The sequence below is a fragment of the Manis pentadactyla genome, chromosome 3 (assembly GCF_030020395.1).
Source record: "Manis pentadactyla isolate mManPen7 chromosome 3, mManPen7.hap1, whole genome shotgun sequence".
NCBI classification, from domain to species: domain Eukaryota; kingdom Metazoa; phylum Chordata; class Mammalia; order Pholidota; family Manidae; genus Manis; species Manis pentadactyla.
Window position 1 is genome coordinate 171,960,956 of NC_080021.1, and position 21,624 is coordinate 171,982,579.

Here is a 21,624-nt window from a genome sequence, read left to right on the forward strand (position 1 = left end):
AGTGAAAACTGGGGTGGGGAGGGAAGGCAAAGGAATAAAAGAATGGAGCAAAGGAAGGAGATAACAAGGTGCTTAGGCAAATTGCAAGCACCCAGCCTAACAAGTAGCAGGTGTGGGTTAAAGAACACATGGCAAGGAATCAAAAAACCTACCACTTGATCTTGGGAATGACTCTTAACATCTCTGGGACTCAGTTTCCTCCTCTGTGGTAGGCCAGATGATCTCTAAGGGCCTTTCCTGTGTTAACACTGTCCTATACAAATTCTAACAGTGTTGCTCTTAGAATAGAAACCAAGCTAATATTAATTTTTAAATTCCCTCTCTGTACAGATCCATAGACACACACATCCTTGCAGGTGGCCATCTTTATGTCTCATAGATCTCATCATTTCTGCCTTATGTATGTTTTATTAGTATGCTTTTTTAAAATCCTATACCAGTTCAGATCTCCTTTCAAGAGAAAAGATAGTCTTAACTGTCCCTAGAACAGTATGCACCAAATTGGTATTTTTGCTAACTGAACTGAGGGAAAATCTCCAGTATCTTTTCTTTTAATTGAAATATAGTTGACATAGTATATTTTCAGGTGCATGGCACAGTCATTCAACAATTTATACATAATATGAAATGCTCACCGTAAGTATAGCTACCATCTGTCATCACACACAGTTATTATAATATTGACAATACTCTGTATTTTGTACTTTCAGTATCTGTAATTTTGAATGATGTATCATCTGTTTTAAACAATTTTCTGTAAAACCTAAGTTGCTGGAGACAAAAAAATAGCAAATTAAGCAAATACTCTAAAGAAAATGAGCTTTCCCTCACAGTTGCAGTCAGTTTATTTTACTAATTCTTTTCTACAAAAGCTTGAGTAGGTACAATATCTCATTTAATATTTTAGAATTTTAATGTATCAAACTATGTTCCCTGACTATAGAGATAAGTGTAATATTATATGTGCCCAATGGAGGCTTGGTAAGAGTTGTCAGAAGGCTCAAGTTCTTGACTTAAAGAGAAATGAGATCAGTGTTTAAAAAATTGTTTTTCTACTCTTTGGCTTGAAAATCATATAAAGAGTAAAATGGAAGCAGATATTAGACTTTTACCAATTAAAGTTTGGTTCTTAACTATTACTATATAGTATGTATTTTTTCAGCTCATTGCATTTGAAATATTTTCAGTATAAAATTGATATAGGAACTAATTCACTTGAAAAAATGTTCAATGAGTAAATATTAATTGCTTCATTTTTTTAAGGTTAGTATAGGGACATAGAAATAAGCACTTTGTGTTCTCCTAGAATTTTTACTCAATTGAAATAAATAATAGTCACCTTCCTAGAATCTCAGGGAATAAAAACGTCCTGTTTGCTTGGGAGTGACAAGCATGAGAAAAATGTCATGGATAAGGCTACATTGTATGATAGCCTCTAGAGCCACAGAGACAGTAAAACAGCTCATCAGGAATGTGCCCCTCTTGGCTTTACCAATCAATGGCTTACCTCTCCTCTCCTCCTAGGCTGTCCAATCAAGGGTCACCCTACCCCCAATATCACCTGGTTCCATGGTGACCAGCCAGTTGCCACTGTCACAGGACTGAAGCATCATATCTTCGCAGCTGGACAGATTCTCCAAGTTGCAAATCTCAGTGGTGGGTCTCAAGGAGAATTCAGCTGCCTTGCTCAGAATGAGGCAGGGATGCTCATGCAGAAGGCCTCTTTAGTGATCCAAGGTAAGAAAACCTACAGGCTTTGGGTGCCTGACTCATTTTTTGAATAAGAGAGCCTACTTAGGAATCTAATTCTCTAGTAAAACAAAGTGCCTTCTGATTTCCAACAGTTCCTAGAGCATGAACACTAAAACTGAACCATGTTTCCATACAATGAGGCCCTTCAGAAATGCCACCAGGCCCCATTTCAGCAGAACCTGGGAAAGTCAGTGCTGTGTTCATTACAGGCCCTTCTGCTCATAATGTTGGGGCTTCTTAGAACCAGGGAAACACCACCATATATCAAAGTCAAATGTGTTTCCTTTATGCTAGTTTAATTAGGAAGGTCATGCATGCATGCACATACATATGCCTGCAAAGTCACCTGTTAGGAAAATGCAAGTTTTCTCTGTTGGATTGGTTGAAAAATACCTCTTGATCTGAGCAGCTGAGTTATTGCTTCCAGCCTTGGAAACTCGGGGCTGGTACTGGTACCTGCTGATCATCCTGAAGAGTCTTCAGCTGCAGTCACCTGCTGAATGCCTTCCAGGCACACTTCCTGTAGCCCTGTCAGAAAGCAGACTGAGAAGCCTGTGTGGCTCATGCACAAACCTTGCAGAACACAGGCAGGTCAGAAAGCCCTTGGGAGGGGCCTGGCATTAGCTGCACCAAGAAGGAGTTGTGAATGAGCCCAAAACAGTAGGAGAGGAGCCTGAACTGGCCTTGTTACAGAAACTAAGTGGGGCCTTTGAGTTTTCCATAGGTTAGTCTACCTGTGGCCTATGGGTGATAGTTTTAGGAAAAGCAAACTTTTGCATATATTCAAAAATCAAGGATTCTGTGGGGATGGACAGAATTTTATGCCAACATAGCACATAAGGTGGGAGATTATTCTGAGGACACAGGTTTTCTCCTTGAACATCCTCCCTGCCATCTGGCTTTCCAGACAGGAAAGTACATGTTCCATTTTCTTGCCAGTCCACCATTCTCTGCTGCAAGCTGGAAGCCAGTGCCTATCTGCAAGATTTGTAATACATATCTTTGCAAATAAGCACTCACAATTGACCAGCCCACAGTTATTCAGCAGCTTTCCTACCAGTGAGTCCCAAACCCCCAAATAGAAAATTCAAAGAAATTGCCTTTCTTACTGACATCATGGTCTCACATAAATGAGAACTCTCTGATGGGGTTATTTCTTTGGTGATGTCTTACATGGCCCACCTTGAATGTGCACTTTTAAATGATTGTTAAGTATCTGATATTTTCACATCTCCTTGCTGAGAAGTAAAGTCCCTTTCTTCTTTCACCTCTGATCCTCCTCCTGTGACAGATTACTGGTGGTCCGTGGACCGACCGATGACCTGCTCGGCCTCCTGTGGAAACAGGGGTGTGCAGCAGCCCCACCTAAGGTGTCTCCTGAACAGCACTGAGGTCAGCCCTGCTCACTGCGCAGGGAAAGTGCGCCCTGCTGTGCAGCCCATTGCCTGCAACCGGAGAGACTGCCCTTCACGGTGAGTGGCAGATGCTGTCTCAGGCCTCCCCACCCCCAACCCTCAGGCTGTAGCCCCTGCGGTAATGGACGGGTTTACAGCTGGCACCAGCCTGGCACCGTGAGCCCACAGGGACTCACTAGGCCCCGAAATGCCCCTTTACTACGTATCTGTGGACTTTCATACACTGTGAGGCAACAGCTTGTGTTTTGCCAGCTGAGACATAAGGAGCAGCTGAAACCAGGAGAGACTCAATGAAATATGAAGCACACTCATTAATATCAGCAGTTTGACTTGCTGACGGGAAGGTTTCCATAGGAATGATTAATGTCCTTTTATACCCTTCCTGAACCGTAACATAGTCCGTACCTCTCTTTTCTCAAACCCCCTCACTCCTGCTCCTGAAAAAGTGCTGAAATGTATATTTGGAAGTAAAAGTTGGTTGAAATGCAGGCCTGACATTCACCAGGGATATGAGAGACTGGAAGACTCCCCTTGCCAAGCTTTTTGAAATGAAGAAGAGGTCTTGGACATGCCAGGGACTTTTTGATTTGCTGTGCTGATGGTCAGAGTCAATCAGCCTCATTTACTTCTGCAAATGAAATAACGTCTGTGTCTGCTCCAGTCTCAGCGCCCCCAGGAGCTTTCAGAATCCTCCAGCCTGCTTCCTCTGTGGCTCTGCCCCTCTGAGTAGGAAATCTGCATGTAGTCATCTCTCTCCAGGGCAAATGGAGCAGAGAAGTTCCACCAAACTACATAAGTCACAGATCCTAATTCAGGAGAAATTTGCTCCATATCCCAGCCACTTGCCTCTCCTGAGAGCCAGCTCGGCACCACTAGCTTAGGAAGTGGCCACAGGTTCACCTTTGCCTGGTTTTCCCACCAGGCTGCTTGGGCACTTCAGAGCCTTCTTTGAACACAAGCATCACCCTGGTCATCTTTTTAATAGTACTGGGAAGTCCCGCTGTGGCCCAGGTAACCATTTCATTTAGACAATGTTTTTTTCTCAGACAGTAAAACCAAAGACTTTTTTCTAGATCAAATGAAATGGCTGGAGAGCAACACATCTTTTCTCAGTATTTTCCTCAAACTGTCCCCACTTCCCTTCCTCTTTGAGAATTATCCCAGGGTACAAACATGCAGAGAAAAGCCCCACGTGCTTGTATGTGGGCAGAGGGTTTCAGAGTGTTTCCCAGCTTCCAGCATGGCTTTGTGAGAAAGGCCATGTGTGACAGTCTGGCTTCTGAGGGTCTCAACTGTAGGTGGAACCTAACATTCTGAGAATAAGTACTTTCACCATGCCTGCAGCCCTCTAAGAGGCAGAAGACCTATGGATTATGACTCATGGAGGTGGGAAATTGCTCCAGAAATCTGGAAGGAACTTTGCATGTTTCTGAGGAATTAAAATCAAATGAGATATGGGTTAAAGTGAAGTAGAAAATACAGAAGGTACTAGGAGATAAAACACTGACTTACGTGAGAACCAGATTGCCTTCTGGGTCAGGAGGCGACACAGTTTGGATCTGATTTCCCCAGGAAAAAGTCCCTCTTTGGCCACATACCTGGATGCCTTAGGAAGTACCAGAACTGCAGTGCCTGTAACTAAGGGACTGTCCTCCCAGTGTTCCATCGGCAAGTTCATAGTTTTTTGGGCCGTTGTCAAGCTGAGGCAATTGACCTTCAGAATACTCTTTCAAGATGCACCTTTTTAGTAAATTTCCAAATGGTATTAGTTTTCTGTAGCTGCAGTAACAGATTACCACAAGCCTGGTCGCTTAAAACAACAGCAGTTGATTCTCTTATTCTCTCACAGTTTTGGAGGCCAGAGGTCTGAAGTCAGGTACCGCCACGGCTGCCACCCCCACCCCACCCCCACAGGCTCTCGGGAGTCTGTGCCTCAGCCCTGCAGCTTCTGGTGGCTGCAGGCCTCCTGGGGCTTCTGGCTCTTTCACTCCCTCCACTGCCTCTTCTGTGTTGATGCTCCCTTTGCCATTCTCTTATTAGGACACATCAGTGATGGCATTAAAGGCCTACCCAGATAATGAAGATAATCTCATCTCAAAATACTTAATTATATCTGCAAAGACCCTTTGTCCAAACAAGGTAACATTTACATGTTCCAGGGATCTGCCGCAGGCTATTGTTGGGAGGCTGTTTTTCAGCCTACCACTCCAAGTATATATTATTGTGAAGAGGACATTAGCCCCCAATTTGTAGCCATGTAGTGAGCACAGGGACTCCTCTGAGAGAACAAGGCACCATTCCTCCCCCAAGGCCTGACCCTTTGCAGCTGCGCTGACTCTCTTCCCCCTCCCAGGTGGATGGTGACCTCCTGGTCCGCCTGCACCCGGAGCTGCGGCGGCGGTGTCCAGACCCGCCGTGTGACTTGCCAGAAGCTGAAAGCCTCTGGGATCTCCACTCCTGTGTCCAATGACATGTGCATGCAGCTCGCCAAGCAGCCAGTGGACACCCAGGCCTGTAACCAACAGCTCTGTGTAGAGTGGGCCTTCTCCAGCTGGGGCCAGGTGAGAGGGTTTTATTTGAAAGATAAATCTGAAGGTGTGGGCCCTGACAGGACAGGAATTAAAAGGCCACCAGTGCTATGTCCTCTGTGATGACTGACCTTTTAATCAACTAACCCTGCCCGATAACCTTCCTAAATATTGATTTCCCTTCCCGCTGAGGTCTTCCCTTTCTCAGATCATCATCACGCAGTGTCCCCCTTCAGATTAATTTTCTGTGAGGTCCCCTCTTCTCCCTGGCTAGGATGATGAGATCCATGTGGAGACTGTAGTGTTGTTCTGGGCCAGGGGTTCTCAGCTGGGTTGTATGGAAAGAATCACTGGTGAAACTTCCTTAAAAGATCAAAATCTAGTTTGTATCTCCCAGAGATTCTAAGTCAATTGTCCAGAGATGCAGTCCAAGCATATGAGCAAGATTCAGAAACTCCTCGGGTGCTCTGATGTGCAGCCAGGGCAGAGAACCACTGTTCCAAGGCGAGAAGGTTGAAACCTAGCTGGGTCACTTTCAAAAGCTACTGGGGCCCTACTGAGCATTTAGGAGGTACCTGTTGGGACTGATAATCAGCTGGCACTCACCGACTGTGCAGTAGCAACTACTGTGGTTTGCTGGAGGTTAGTGTGAACTGGTTAGGATGACCATTCTGGTTGCTCAGGCATACTTTCTCACTGGTCAAGTGTCTGAAACAGACCATTAAGCTTGGCATGCTGGGACACTGCCAGACAACTACAAGGCTCTTAATTCTTTGGGTAAGTGTATGAACTAATGTTCCTGAATGGCTGGGGGGAAGTTAGCCACTCAAAGCCTGTTGGAAGTGGCCATCTACATATTACTATATTCATGTTCCTCCATCCCCACCCTGAGGCGTGCTCTTTGGGAAACAAACAGTCACTTGGAATATCCTAAATTAACACACTGGCCATCTCTAATTAGTATCAACTGTTATTTGGGGTAAATGTGCCCACAGAATTGATTTGAAATGCATAAGCCATTTATGCCCCAGGTGAGTCCAGGGATAAAGCTCAAGGCCAGCCTACCAGCATACTCAGCCCCAGGCTCCTTGGGGCCTCAACCACTCCATCCCCCATTTCCACTGACCTAATATATGTGCTTTGTAATCGAGGCATGAGCCCCTGGCTTGCTCCCACACCTGGGGATATCTTCTTTCTCTTACCTGGAAAAGCCCCTCTCATGCAGCCCCAGGCAGCTCTGCCCCGAGGCCCTCAAGGCTTATTAGCAGTTTGTGAAATTACAAGTGGAACAGATCTGGCTGCACCTGGGAGATGTTTCTGCATTGTATCACTGAGGTGCCTCAAGGGGACATACAGTGAACATTGATCATTCACAGTGATTATTTTTCCTTAAAGAGAGAAAAAGCAGTCTCTCACCCCTTTCTTCTAAACACTCTAGGCAAGTATTTCTCAAGCTTTAATGTGGAACCTGTTAAAAATGAAAATTCTGATATGGCAGATCTCAACTAGAGCTTTGGATACTGATGGTTTTTATTGAGGTATAATTGAAATATATACCTGAAACTAATATATGATAAGATATTTGTGTACATTGAGAAATGCTCATCACGAGTAGAGTAACAACAAATTTTTTTCCCATGATGAAAACTTTTAAATATGCAATAGAGTATTATTTACTATAGTCATCATGCTGTACATTATATCTCCATGACTTATTTATTTTGTGACTGTAAGTTGGTACTTTAGAACCCCCTCCCCCTTATCATTTCACACCCTGGCAACCACCAATCTCTTCTCTGATCTATTTTATTTTCTGGGGTTTTTTTTTTAGATTCCATATATAAGGGAAATCATACAGTATTTTTCTTTATCTGACTTATTACACTACAGCGATACCCCTAAGGACCATATATGTCACAGATGGCAAAATTGCATCTTTTATGACTAACATAAGATCCCATTGTGTGTGTATGTACATGTATACACATGGGCAGCAGTCACAAAACTCAGGGCTCCTGGTGAGTATATAAGCCCTTCTCTAGGTGATGCCTGCAAGCTGGAGTAAGGCAGGAGGGGAGCAGCTCCACAGTCCACTAGGTGTAGACTGGGGGTCCTCAGGCTACTGTCTGTGCAGTGCTATGGATCTTGGAAATATAAGCCCAGGTGGCCACCAGGCAATCAAGAGGTGTCCCCTGAGGGGCAGCCACAATGACTGGGGCACCAGACACATGTAGAAGCTCTCAGGAAATACTGGTGCTCTGGAGCATGGCAGAGGGACAGTATAAAGATAGCACCTGCCAGTCCCCATCCCTGGAAAGTATTCCAGTAGGCTCCTAAATGTGCATGTGAAATTAGACGCCTGCCCCCTGTAATGTACAGGCTGACAATGTAATAGAAGCAGGTGAGCCTCCTTTACTTTAAGTCTGGGTGTGATCAGCTTCCTCTGGACCCTTCAAAGCTGTCTCCCTGATCACTGCAATCTTGTGGGTCTCAGATATGAGCCCCATTGCTTCTCAGAGTTAGATGTGTATATTTTATCACAATAATTTTAAAAACTAGAACTCCCAGTTAGTGTCAAGGGGGTACTTTTTTCCATTTTTCCTAACCCTGGGTCTTTGTGAACAATAGTATCACACTGGGGCCTTTCAGAGCCTATCATCTATCTTCTGAGTTCACAACTTCGAGCACCACTTGGTCATACAAACAGATGTGGTTGGTGAGACTTTGGTACACTCAGCCACAACAGGAGCAGTAACCTGCTTTGGACATAGTTGCCTTACCCAGAGGAATATTTTTACCTTCAATCTTTCTTCTTCAGCGCTTCTTAACCTTTGAGCAGCTGATGAAATCTGGAGCCTTGTGGTAGAAAAATATCAAAAAACACAAGATTTGGGGTTCTGGTTAATGATGGTGATGTAGGAAAATCCTGAACTCACCTCCTCCAATGGACAATTTCCTTTAAAGACCTAAAGGTTGGCTAAGTGATGACTTATATATAGAAGCAGGTAGGAGAGGCTGGGACACAAACTCTAGCCCTAGCCTTATGACCCACAACCAAAGCTCAAAACCCAGACTTTACCCCAAGGAGCAAAAGTTCACATTCAGCACCTAAACTTTTAAGGCCAACTCCTGAAGGACCCATGTGCTCAGTCTTACCCACTTTAGGGCCCAGAGGAAGCCAGTCACACCCAGACTTAAAGGAGACTCACCTTCTTATATCACAGTATCAGCCTGTATATTACAGGGCAGGCATCTAATTTCACATGCATATCTGGAAGCCTGCTGGTACACTCTCCAGGGATGGACACTGCTGGGTACCATCTTTACACTGTCCCTCTGCTGAGCACCAGTATCTCCCAGAAGGAAAGAGATGCTTCTACATGTGTCTGGTGCCCACCAGGGCTTGCATTCCCAGAATCCATGGCACTGCAGCAACTGGAGAGATGGTTCTTGGTAGGCTGCCACCTGCACAGAGAGCACCCTGAAGCACACTCCCCCCCACCCCACCAACCCCCAGCGCCCCTTTGCTTGTCTGGAACTTTAGCCTGTGGGGCATGCTTCAGGCTTGGCACATCCTTAACTACTGTGAACATTGGGCAAGCACAAAGGTTTGAGAGTTGGGGAAGGGTTGGACATCAATGGTTCATCTGCTACATGAAACCACTCCTTCAAGACAGCAAGAGGTAGTTGTTTCATTTACAGTACAGAAGCCAACACAGAGTCAAGAAAAACGAAGAGACAGAGGAATACATTCTAAATGAAAGAACAGGATAAAACCTCAGAAAAAAATAGCATTAAAAACAGCAAAAAAAAAAGCAATGTCCAAAGGAACTGAATTCCCATAACACTATGAGCAGATTTTTCATCAGAAACTGCAGGCTGGAAGGGAATGGCACAATATATCCAAAGTGCTGAGACAAAAATTTGAATATAATACTCAGAAAAGTTACCACCTAGAATTAAAGGAGAGAGAAACATTTTCTAGACATGCAAAAGCTAAAGGAGTTCATTACAATTAAATCAGACAAAATAGATTTTTTTAAAGTCTGTAATAAGAGACAAAGATTGGCATTACCTAATAATACAGTCAATCCTACCAGAGGCTATAACATATGTAAATATTTGGGTATACCTATGTAGGGTGCATAAATATATAAAGTAAATATTAATAGACCTGAAAAGGGGTAATAAATTGTAATATAATAATATTAGGGAAAGTTAATAACCCACTTACATCAATGAATAGATCATCCAGACAATATCAATGAGAAAAACATCAGCCTTAAATAGACCAGATGGACTTAGCAAATATATATGGGGCATTCCCCAGGATAGATCACATGTTAAGACACAAAACAAGTCTCAATAAATTTAAAAAGATTAAAACCACATCAGCATTTTTTAACACAAATATATGAAACATAAAAAGATAACTGGAAAATTCACAAATATGTGGAGCTTAAACAACATGCCGTGCTTGTCAACAACCAATGGATCAAAAAAGAAAATATACCTTGAGATAAATGAAAATGGAAATACAACATACCAAAATTTGTGGGATGCAGCAAAAGCAGCTCTCAGAGGGAAATTCGTAGTGATAAATGCCTACATCAAGAAACAAGAACAATCTCAAACAACCAACTTAACCCTACACATCAAGGAACTAGAAAAAGAACAAAGCACAAGGTTAGTAGAAGGAAGGAAACAACAAATATAAGATCAGAGTGGAAATAAAGATCAATGAAACTTAAGAGCTGGTTCTAAGACAAACAAAACTGATAAAGCATTTAGCTAGACTCACCAAGAAAAAAAAAAGGACTCAAAATTAGAAATGAAAGAGAAGACATTAAAACTGATACCACAGAAATACAAATGATCATATGAGACTACCATGAAGAATTTATATGCCAACAAATTGGACAACCTAGAAGAAATAGGTAAATTCGTGGACATATAAAACTCATGATGAAATAGAAAATCTGAACAGACTGATTACTAGTAAGGAGATTGAGTCAGTAATCAAAAACTTCCCAACAAACAAAAATCGAGGACTAGATGGCTTCACTGATGAATTCCACTAAACATTCAAAGAAGAAATAATGCCATCCTTCTCAAACCATTCCAAAAAAGTAGAAGAGAGGAAATGCTTCCAAACTCATTTCATGCAGCCAGCCTTTTACCATCACACCAAAACCAGACAAGGATGCCACAATGAAAGATTATAGCCCAATGTCCCTGATGAACATAGAATTTTTTAAATCTTCAACAAAATATTAGCAAACCAAATTTAACAATACATTGAAATGATCATAAGCCATGACCAAGTAGGAGTTATTCCAGTGACATAAGGGTGGTTCAACATCTGCAAATCAATGTAAAATGAAAAATAAAAATCATATGGCCATCTCAATAGATGCAGAAGAAGCATTTGACAAAATTCAATATCCTTTTAGATAAAAACTCAAATAACTGGATGTAGAGAGAACATACCTCAACATAATAAAGGCCATCTATGACAAGCCCACAGCTAACTTTATACTCTGTGCTGAAAACCTGAAAGCCTTTCCTAAGATCTGGAACAAGACAGGGATGCCTCTTCTCACCACTTTTATTCAACATAATATTGGAAGTCCTAGCCAGAGAAATTAGGCAAGAAAAATAAATAAAAACATACAAATTCAGAAGAAAAAGACTCACTATCTGCAGATAACATTATATATTTTAAAAACCCTAAAGACTCCATTGAAAAATTGGTAGAACTAATTTAGTAAAGTTGTAGGATGCAAAATCAATACATAAAAATCTGTTGCATTTCTATATACAATAATAAATTATCAGAAATTTTTTAAATTCCATTTATACTTGTATCAAAAAGAGAAAAATACCTAGGAATAAATGTAATGAAAGAAGTGAAAGACCTGTACACTGAAAACTGTAAGACATTAATGAAAGAAGTTGAAGAAACATATGAAAAGGTATTCCATGCTTCTGGACTGAAAATATTGTTAAAATGTCCATACCGTCCAAAGCAATATACAGATTCAATGTAATGCTATCAAAATTCCAAAAGCATTTTTCACAAAAATAGAATATGTATAGAACCACAAAAGATCCCCAAAAGCCAAAATAATCTTCTGAAAGAACAAAAAAGATGGATGCATAATGCTCCCTGATTTCAAACTATATTACAAAGCTACAATAACCAAAATAGTATGGTTTGGCATAAAATAGACACAAAGATCAGTGGAACAGAAGAGAGAGCCCAGAAATAAACCCACACATATATAGTCAATTAATTTATGAAAAATGAGCCAAGAATATACAATAGGGAAAAGATAGTCTCTCAGTAAATGGTGTTGGGATTACCAGACAGCCATATGCAAAAGAGTGAGATTGGACCACTACCCTACACCATACACAGAAATTAACTTAAAATGTTTGAAGTTAAGACCTAAAACCCTAAAACTCCTAGAAGAAGCTTCTTGCTTTTGGCATCAGATTCAAAATATCATCAACAAGATGTTAAAGGCAACACAAACAAAACAGCATAAAACTAAAAATATCTGCACATCAAAGGAAACCACCCACAAAATGAAAAGGCAACCTGCATGGGAGAAAATATTTACAATCATAGCTGATAAGGGGCTAATATCCAAACTATATAAAGAACTTATACAACTCAAGAGCCAAAGAAACACTCCAATTTAAAATGGGGCAGAGGATCTGAAAAGATATTTTTCCAAAGATGACATACAGGGGCCAATAGGTACATAAAAAGATCCTCAACATTGCTAATCATCAGGAAAATACAAATCAAAACCACAATGAGCTATCACCTCACACCTGTTAGAATGGCTATTATCAAAAAGAAACAAGCATTGGCAAGGATGTGGAGAAAAGGGAACCCTTGTACCCTGTTGGTGGGAATGTAACTTGGTGCAGCCAATATGGAAAACAGTATAGGGGTTCCTCAAAAAATTTAAAATTTAACTATCATATGTTCCAGCAGTTCCACTTCTGGGTACCTATCCAAAGAAATAAAAAACACTAACTCTAGCAGATATCTGCAGCCCATGTTCACTGCAGCATTATTTACAATTGCCAAGATAAGGAAACAACCCTAAGTGTCCATCATTGGATGAATGGATAAAGAAGATGTGATGTGTGTACACACATACACATACACACACATGCAGTAGAATATTTAGCCATAAAAAAAGAATGAAATTTTGCCATTGACAACAATATATGTACACCTTGAGGCATTATGCTAAGTCAAACAAAGAAAAATACTATATGATCTCACTTATATGTAGAATCTAAAAATAAAGACAAGGTGGTGTGGGGGTGATGGAGTAGCAATGAGTGATGGGGGTCAAAAGAAAAATTCTTTTAAAAACACAAAATTTCTACTTACAATTTTAAGGAATAGGTCCCTCTGAATCCCCATTGGAGACCAAAGATCCCTAAGCTAAAAGCCTTGTTCTAAAATGACTTCCAAGGGACGTCTGTCCTTCGTCTACTCAAATAGCAGATATCCGCTAAGGTCCTGCTGTTTTTGTATTTTCCAGACACTGTTGTTGTTGGTAGGGCTATTTACTGTGATTGTCTAGCTCTGCCAGCTCTAAAGCTTAACAATCTCCATGCACGCATAGCAAGAGAATATGAGCAGGGACTAACTATACATACCTAAGTCTACTTTTGTTCTGCTGTCCTGGGTTTAATGTGGAGAAAATGAAGCCAAGAAAAGGGAAAAAATGATGGACTTGGTTATGTGGATGAAATTAAGCAAGAAAACAATAAACCAGATTACCCTCTGGCCTGAAAGGAGGACAGGGCCTCATTTAGAGGCCTTCAGCTCTAAAGCTTACCACCACATTCCGAGTACATTGTGCCAAGAAACCTTTCATATGGTTAACCTGGGAGCGAGCTGACATTCTCTGACCAGCTCTACACTACCATTAGCTGTTTGCTCGCAGAATGCTACAGACCACAAGAAAGCTTACATTCCACCATGGAACAAAGAAAAGAAAAGGTGCCAGTGAATGTCCTTTGGTTGGCCCAAAGTGGGCCAGCTAAATGACCTGAGGCCTCAAACAAGACCCTACACAAGGATCCTGTGTCTCATGCAGCCTCAGCATTGCAGCCTCCCCCGTGACTTGGCTAACACTATGTATGCCACGTTTTTCTGCTTCCCAGTGCAATGGGCCTTGCATTGGGCCTCACCTAGCTGTACAGCACAGACAAGTCTTCTGCCAGACACGGGATGGTCTCACCTTGCCATCAGAGCAGTGCAGTGCCCTTCCAAGGTAAGAGAAATCCACAGACCTCCTTCCTCCAAACCCTGTCCCAACAGCACAGAAAGATGCTAAATGGACATTTCTCCTCCAGCTTCCCACAGTCAGACACCCTCCCCTTTCCCCTCCAGTCTCCCTAGGCCACTGCCCTCCCCAGAGGTAGATGGCTCAGTGGTAGCCTTGTCCTTAGCTAATAGGCCAGGCAGGCTTTCCTCTTTTGGAGATGAAGGAGGCAGAGGGTGCTCTTCCTATAATAGCAAGAGGCCTGGTAGCACAAGAGAAGTGCATGAGCCCCAGGGTGGGCAGAAAGTGAGGTCCACAAAGTGGCCACCAGACTTCAGAGGTTCCACCAGCTCCTCACTCTTACTAACCTCCCTCTAGAAGTTATGCTGAGATGAGGGCCCTTGTCCCTCGGTCTCAAACTATCATTCCTATCCAGCCCCCAACCCCTGTCATACTTCCTTGTAGATGTCCCCATTGGGTGAGGGCTCATCACCCCCACCCTTAAGATACCAGCTAAGACCAGTTCTGGGTTCTGGCTCTGTCACCCCTACCCTAGATAGAGCTCATTCTGCAGTCATGCAGTGACATAGACATTGTAGAGATGAGCAGACAGAAGTCTATTTAGAGGAAGTGGCCTTCAGAGATCTTCTGAGATCTTACACCCAACTCAGGAACAGAGCAGAGATCAGGACCCAAATCTGAGAGCACTGGAAGCTCTTGAGGAGTTGCCCAGCATTCTTGGGTTTGCACATCCACCCCAGATCTGTCCCTGACAGAGGTAAATCCTAACCCTGCCACCTTCCTCCTGCAGGCCTGTGAGCACCAAGAACTGCTGGTCAGAAGCCTGCAGTGTACACTGGAGGGTCAGCCTGTGGACCCTGTGCACAGCAACCTGTGGCAACTATGGCTTCCAGTCCCGGCATGTGGAGTGTGTACACGTCCGCACCAACAAGGCGGTACCTGATCACCTGTGCTCCTGGGGGCCCCGGCCTGCCAACTGGCAGCGCTGCAACATCACTCCGTGTGAAAACAGTATGTGCCCCGCCCCGCCCCGACAGCCTCCTACAAATACCCACAGGGCAGCGGGCAGAGGGCAGTCCCTGGGCCTGAGCCAGAGCACAAGATCAGGCTTCCCAAGGGCTGTGAGTTGGGCCAGGAGTTGGATGTTTGCAGAGGGGCACATAGTTGCAAAAGGAATAGCGTGCATGTTACACTTTCCCTACATCAGAAAGCAGTTAAAAAGGCATCCTGGGAGACCTCGTACAAGCAAGCAAAGATGTGTGCATGTGTCCAGGCTGGGAAAGATGGCTGGTGTTCCCCCACAGGCCCCATCCTGGTCCTGAGCAATCCAGGTGCTGTTGGCCAAGTGCAGGCTGAAATCAGATTCCAGCTTACTTGCAGTAGTGTGGCTGGTACCCAGAGGGAACAACTACACAATGGCTCTTGGCCAGGCCACTGAGGAGAATGCAGTGTTCCCACTAAAGCAGCAGAGTGCCTCCCACTCAGCCGGCCCCATGCCCATCATGGCTCTGCTTCCCACACACCACCACCTGCTGACACCTCCCGCTTCCCAGCCCTGTGGACACCTACCGCAGCTGTGCAGGAACCCATGCCTGGGGATCTCAGACTCACTCACTCCCTCCTCCCTCAAATCTGGAGCTTCCTCAGGCCAACACCAGCATTTGTATCCTAGTTAGATGGGGATTTATTTTCCTTCCCCTGGACCTAAAACAAATTGCAGGTGCTTCCCCACAGGGAAGATGACAAAACAAGAGGCAAACAGGGAATTTTTAAATGTTGCAGTGCAATTTCCCCCCAAACAGGGCCTCACTGAGCATCAGACTCCCAGTGCTGAGGCAGATGCCCTGTAGGCAAGTGGTGCCATTGCTTTCTATACACTGGGAGGGAGGACCTCCATTCTCCCATGGGGTGCTGGCCCATCTTTGTGTCAGCGGGTCACCAGTCTCAGTACCAACGTTCAGTGAAAGTGGTTCAGACCTACTGTCTTCATCACAAAGGTCTACAACCCAAATCAGCACCTGTATTTCAGAACCATGTAATCTCTGCCGACACTGAACTGGAAAGCCACATGCTCTAGGCATGGCAGGGCACGGAGTAGAGAGGTGTAGATGGAGAACACAGGACAGTGAGGCCCACAGGGAAAGGAGTGCTTGTGTTCCAGCTGGCGGCGCCAGCCATAGGGCCTCACCTGCATGCTACTTCAAAGCAGAGCAGAATTTCGTCCTCCTGGAACCATCTCCAGGAGCAGAGTCACTTGCTAGAATACCACAGGGGAGGGCAGGCTTGACTAGGACGTGGGGCAGTCCCAGGGAGAGGGCAAGGTCGAGCACCCTCAGGAAGGAAGAGAGCTATCCCAAAGACAGCGGAGTGGGCCAAGGGCTGGGCCTGGCACCACCCCCACTGTGGGCAGTCTAGGGGGCAAGTGCCTGAGCCCTTCTGGAGCGAGGCAAGCCCAGAGTGCTGGGCAGTGGCGGCCCCTTCAGCATGGGATCAAGTGTCTGAGGCAGACCCCAGAAAACACCCGATGGCCTCAGCCCTTCGCTCTGTCTCACTTCTCCTTTCTGTCCCCTTTCCCCACCCCTCCACTCCTCCCCCAGTGGAGTGCAGGGATACCACCAGGTACTGCGAGAATGCGAAACAGCTGAAACTCTGCCAGCTCAGTCAGTTCAAATCTCGCTGCTGTGGAACTTGTGGCGAAGCGTGAAGACAGGGCATAGGAAAGAACTCTACCCTGGCTACACAAAGGACTCATGCGGCCCCCTGGGACAGAACTTAAGCTTTCTTCGTTTTATTTATTTATTTCCCCCTCCCCACCTCCATCCCCCCAACACACACCCTCCTCCAACCTCCCCCACCCCCAACAGGAGGATCTCAGCACGTCTTCCCTTCGGTTAGCTAGAGGACAAATGTTGGGGACCAACAGGGACCGGGGTCTAAAGGAGGTTGCAGAGCAGATGGGGCCAGACAACAGGAGCTCTCCTGAAGAGCCGGCTCTCTGCCGACTCTGGGTCCCAAAGAGACCTTGGAAGAGGCAAGCACAGCCCCTGAGGACAGCAGGGAGCCAGAGCCAGCAGCACACAAGAGGCGCGAGGGCAGCGTGCCAGAGGGTTTGTGAAGCATAGGGACGGACTTTGGACAGCCAGCTGTGTCTCTGTGGGCAGCGCACTGTGAACTCAGGTGGGTGCTGCCCCCGCATCTCCACCTCTGCCCCTGGGCCTGGAGAGAGCAGGCAGGGATGGGGAGGACACCGGGCAGAGGTGGACCCAGCCCAGAACTCAGCTCTTCCGGTGGGGGGCACAGAGCTGCGAGAACTCAAAACACAGATATGTAGAGGTGGAGGCAACAATCCAAGCAGGCCTACAGCGCACATGAAGCAGTGAACTAAGTAGGGAGGGAGGGGACACAAGCTAAAGGAAGTCTTTGCGTGGCCCTCAGCAAAGAAGCAGAGGTAGACAGAGAAGGAGTGAGCAGGCAGGAGGCTCCCCTGAGGGCTTCTGGGCCCCAGACCTGCATGCTTGGCACTCTGTAGGCTCAGCGTCAGGGCTGGGGAGCTCAGAGCTCTGCTGCCCTCCCGGAGGGGACCACACTGCATAGTAGGTGACGTGCCCTCATGAGATGAAGTCGAGTTCCCAGTCCCCATGCCATCACAGCAAACTTTCTGCCTATACAGTCAGGCCACCCAGGGCATCTCTATCCAAATCAAGAGTCCACCAACCCACTACTGGTGTGGGCCAGGGGCATTTTGAGCATAAATAGACTGGGTTTTCTGCTTATGTGGCCTTTGCTGCTCCTTATAGGCCAGAGACGGGGGTCAGTTTGCCAGAGTATCCATCAGGTAACAGCAACCACTTCCTTCCAGAGCTGGCACAGGGTGGGCCCTTCCCAGAGCAGTGAGAGCTGTGGGCATATTTAGGCAGCAGGTTGGGGAAGGATGATTGGGCAGGTGACAGAGCCAAGGGATAACTGAAGCTTCCAGGATGGTCCTCAAAGGCATTTCAGCCCATTCCCCACTATGCACAATGAAAGACGAAGAACACTATAGTTTTAATATACACCAGTTTGGCTAAGTGGTGGGCAAAGCGCACACACAGTCCAGTAACGCTGGTTAGCTAAAGTAAAACGGCTGCAGCAAAGTCAAGTGTCAAAATAGAAACTTTGGGGCTATTTGGCAAATTGCTCATTCCATAGAGTGCCTTTGGGCAAGTGATTGTGGCCACCTCTGCCTGAGTGACCACCACTTACTGACCTGGGTGGGGTGGCCAGAGTTACTTACCCCTCAGATAAATCCACCCCCTACATACAGACTTGGGAAATGCCACTCAGCCCAGGGCCGCCACTGACATCACAGATGCATTTTCCAGTCAGCCCAGAAGTTAATGCTGGGCAGGGAGACAGTATTGAACTGTATCTTGCCCAGATGAGCTTTGGGCGGCTCAGGTGGGTCTCTTTCCTCCTCACCACAATAATGGGCTCTAAGAAATCATGTTAACTAAAAATCAGTGTAATGTTTATTTAAAATAAAAGAGAATGTTTCTATGTATATCTTTTGTGAATATTTATTAGGATTACTTGTATAAAAAAGTGCAATATTAATAATTGTACATTGTCATCCAAACAAAATATTTGGGGGGCTGTTTATTAACTTCCTGCAGATGTGTTCCTGTAAACTAAATGGTAATTATTGTAATTGTTCCTATTTTTAATAGAACCTGATGTTTAACTCTGGATCTATTCACTGTGTATAGAAGACATTGTAAAAGCTAATGTGGGGTGACTGGGCATTAAGGAGGGATTCATTTGTGACACAAGAGTTATGCATGAAATGAAGAGGACAGACTCCATACTACTAATGATGTGGTTCAATAGATATTGAAACCCAGTGGCCAATATTTTCACATTTTCTAACAAACAGGCAGGTGTCCTCCGGCTCCACCACGTGTCAGATTGTAGCAGTTGGAGGTGGGTTTCAGTGTGAGTTTGGAGGACCTAGGTTTGGAGTGGAAACAGCATGCTCCTTGCATGAGATGAATGTACATTTACTGTTTGTTCTGTGAATTGTGACTCAACAGCACCACAAGATTATTAGGGCTGCTGACTAATGTGGAAGGAGGCACTTCCTCCTCTAAAACACAAAACTGTATTTATATTTTTTTGTACAGATAAATACAGCCTATTTATTTTAATCTTGTCATTTGAGTCTCTATTAAGCTCAGCTTTCCCACCTTGTTTTGTGCAGGCATGAGGGTGGTTCCCAGCCACTTATGTGTGTGTTTGGGTAAAGTGGGAGAATTACAATGTTCACCTGTGCATGGGAAGCTGGGGGCCCATGACTGGAAAGGCCGGCTCTGGAAATGAACCCAGAAAAGCTACATTTGTAGAGGAACACATATTCAGGCTTCGTGCTGGCCTTGACAGCCCTCTCCTTTATGACCCTCAGTTGTGGGAAGGTGGGAGCCACAGTACCTCCAGGAAGGAAAGCAAGCATGGGCAGCTGTGGGGGTAAGGTGCAGACTTTAGCCGCAAGAGTAGCCTCAGTCCAGGCTGTGCACAGTATGAAGTAGCTGTGTGCTAGTGTACACTAGCCTGGTGTGTACACTACATAGGGTGCACACTATGAGTAGGCGCTGACATTTATAGAGTATTACTATATTTAATCCTTACATGAGCCCTATGATTATCTCCATGTATATATGGGTAGAGAGAGGCCCAGAGAAACCCCAGGTCACCCAGCAGGTATAACATGGATTCAAACTCCAGTCAGTCTAGCTTTTTAACCAGAGCCTTGCTCTTCCCCACTGTGCTGTGTGTGGCTCCCCTGGGTGAGAGCTGACTATGCACAGCCACCTCGGCACGTGCAACACTCTTCCCTGTCGTGTGGAGGTTGGTAGATGACAATGAGACATTTTACTGGAGTTGTCACTTTCTTGTCCCTTCAAATCAACTCTTACAGTATTCTAAGGGCCCTCAGTCCCTATTTTTAAAGCATTTTAATAGACATAAAGCTGCTGTGGGAAGTACAGACAAAAACAAAAGCTTTATTTGTAGAGTTTTTCAGAAACAGACTTGGGCAAAAAGGCAGCATATCCCTAGGCCCAGATGATGTCCCCATGAGGACCCGTGGGAGACGCTCCAGAGGACCCCAGCCTGAAAGCCAGATTCAGCAACTGGGCCAGCACATCGCACTTTGTGGAGCCATATAAAAACACAACAGACAGCTCTTCTTGAAATTCCAATTATTTTCTTAGTTTTAGGGTTTGCTTAAAGAAAAAGCCAATGCTAGAACTATTAATATTCACATACCAACAACCAAATAATGTCCTACAGAGACCCAGGGATGGGTGGGCGGGAATGAGTCAGAGATGCCAGAGCAAAACCCCAGGAAAGCTCAGATGGTGGGAAGGGCTCAAAGAGAGGGCAGGGACATTCTCCCAGCCAAAATCACAGAGCTCAACAGGGAGGGGAGCAGATTCCAACCAAGATGCCACCAGCCGCACGGTAAGAGCTTGGAATCAACCATAGGTCAGTCCCAAGGTTGTAACTGCTCATGCTAGAGCCCCCTGTTTGGCCTCAGAAGTTTCCAGGACTCTGACAAGAAGAGCCCAGGAAAGCTGGGGGCCCATCAAGACCAGAACAGTCAACAATCATCACAGCTCATTCATGCTTCACCTTCCTGACACTGAGAAAGAGGATGCCTCATAGGATAGGGTTGTTGTGAGGAAACAATTAATGTGGAATAAATATAAGGGTACCTGGCTTACTGTTGAAGCACTTACTGAATATTTATTGTTATTATCATCATCCACGCTACCATGGAGAGATGGGGAGATGAAGGGCAGGGCTGGCAGAATTTTTGCCATTTCACATTACTTCCCATCATCAGGGACTTTGAAAAACTCCCCCATGCTTCCATTTGTGATTAAGGACATCAGTCATTCCTTGAAAGCTCAATACTACACAATAGCATAAATGCAAGGTATTAGCAAACTGAGCTCCATATCTTAGAAGAAAAGAGAGCAGTCCACATAGCCAGCTCAAAGATTCACCAAAATGCTGACAAACTTCCAGAAATACTTTCCAGGACAGATGTTATCTTATAATCCCAATACACAGCCTCACCTCAACTTAAAATGCCCAAATGTACATATAAGTGCATAAGTCCATTGATTTACTAAAAACATGGAAAAACTACTCTTTCAAGAGCAAATATACAAGTAAAGCAAAAGCTAAAATTAAGGCTATCTCACTTACCAGGTGGTAGACTTGCTCATAAGCAGCATGCCATTATCTCCTCACCTCATCCTGCAGATAAACCCAAAGGAAATAATCTGATTTATTGTTTTTAGCTAAACTGAGAGAAGTTAGATATCAACATCTAGCTGTCGGACTCCCAAAAATAGGCAAATTCACCCACAAGGACAAAGCTTTCAGGAAATAATCCAGTGAAAACTGAACTGTTTAGTGAACTAACCCAGGGAAGGATAAATTAGGAAACAAAGGTGATACCCCTTCAGGTTTGTTTCTCTCTGTTCCTCATTTCACTCAATGAACCAGCTATGATTTCAAGATGTCACAGACTCAGAATGCACTGAATGTGAGTTAAATCAGAGT

At 44.7% G+C, this 21,624-nt stretch overlaps 1 protein-coding gene across 5 annotated transcripts in view; it reads left to right on the plus strand.

The window, feature by feature from the left end:
* The window catches only part of ADAMTSL1 (ADAMTS like 1), an 859,402-nt gene extending 840,846 nt beyond the window's left edge, over positions 1 to 18,556 (plus strand). For all 5 annotated transcript variants that reach the window (XM_036888135.2, XM_036888127.2, XM_057498726.1 and 2 more), the window contains 6 exons: positions 1,525 to 1,737; positions 3,044 to 3,224; positions 5,521 to 5,728; positions 13,895 to 14,004; positions 14,807 to 15,027; positions 16,614 to 18,556. In XM_036888135.2, the coding sequence (XP_036744030.2) occupies positions 1,525 to 1,737; positions 3,044 to 3,224; positions 5,521 to 5,728; positions 13,895 to 14,004; positions 14,807 to 15,027; positions 16,614 to 16,720 (1,040 nt within the window). In that variant the 3' untranslated portion in view covers positions 16,721 to 18,556. The remainder of the gene's footprint in view (positions 1 to 1,524; positions 1,738 to 3,043; positions 3,225 to 5,520; positions 5,729 to 13,894; positions 14,005 to 14,806; positions 15,028 to 16,613) is intronic.
* Positions 18,557 to 21,624: the final 3,068 nt, after the last annotated feature.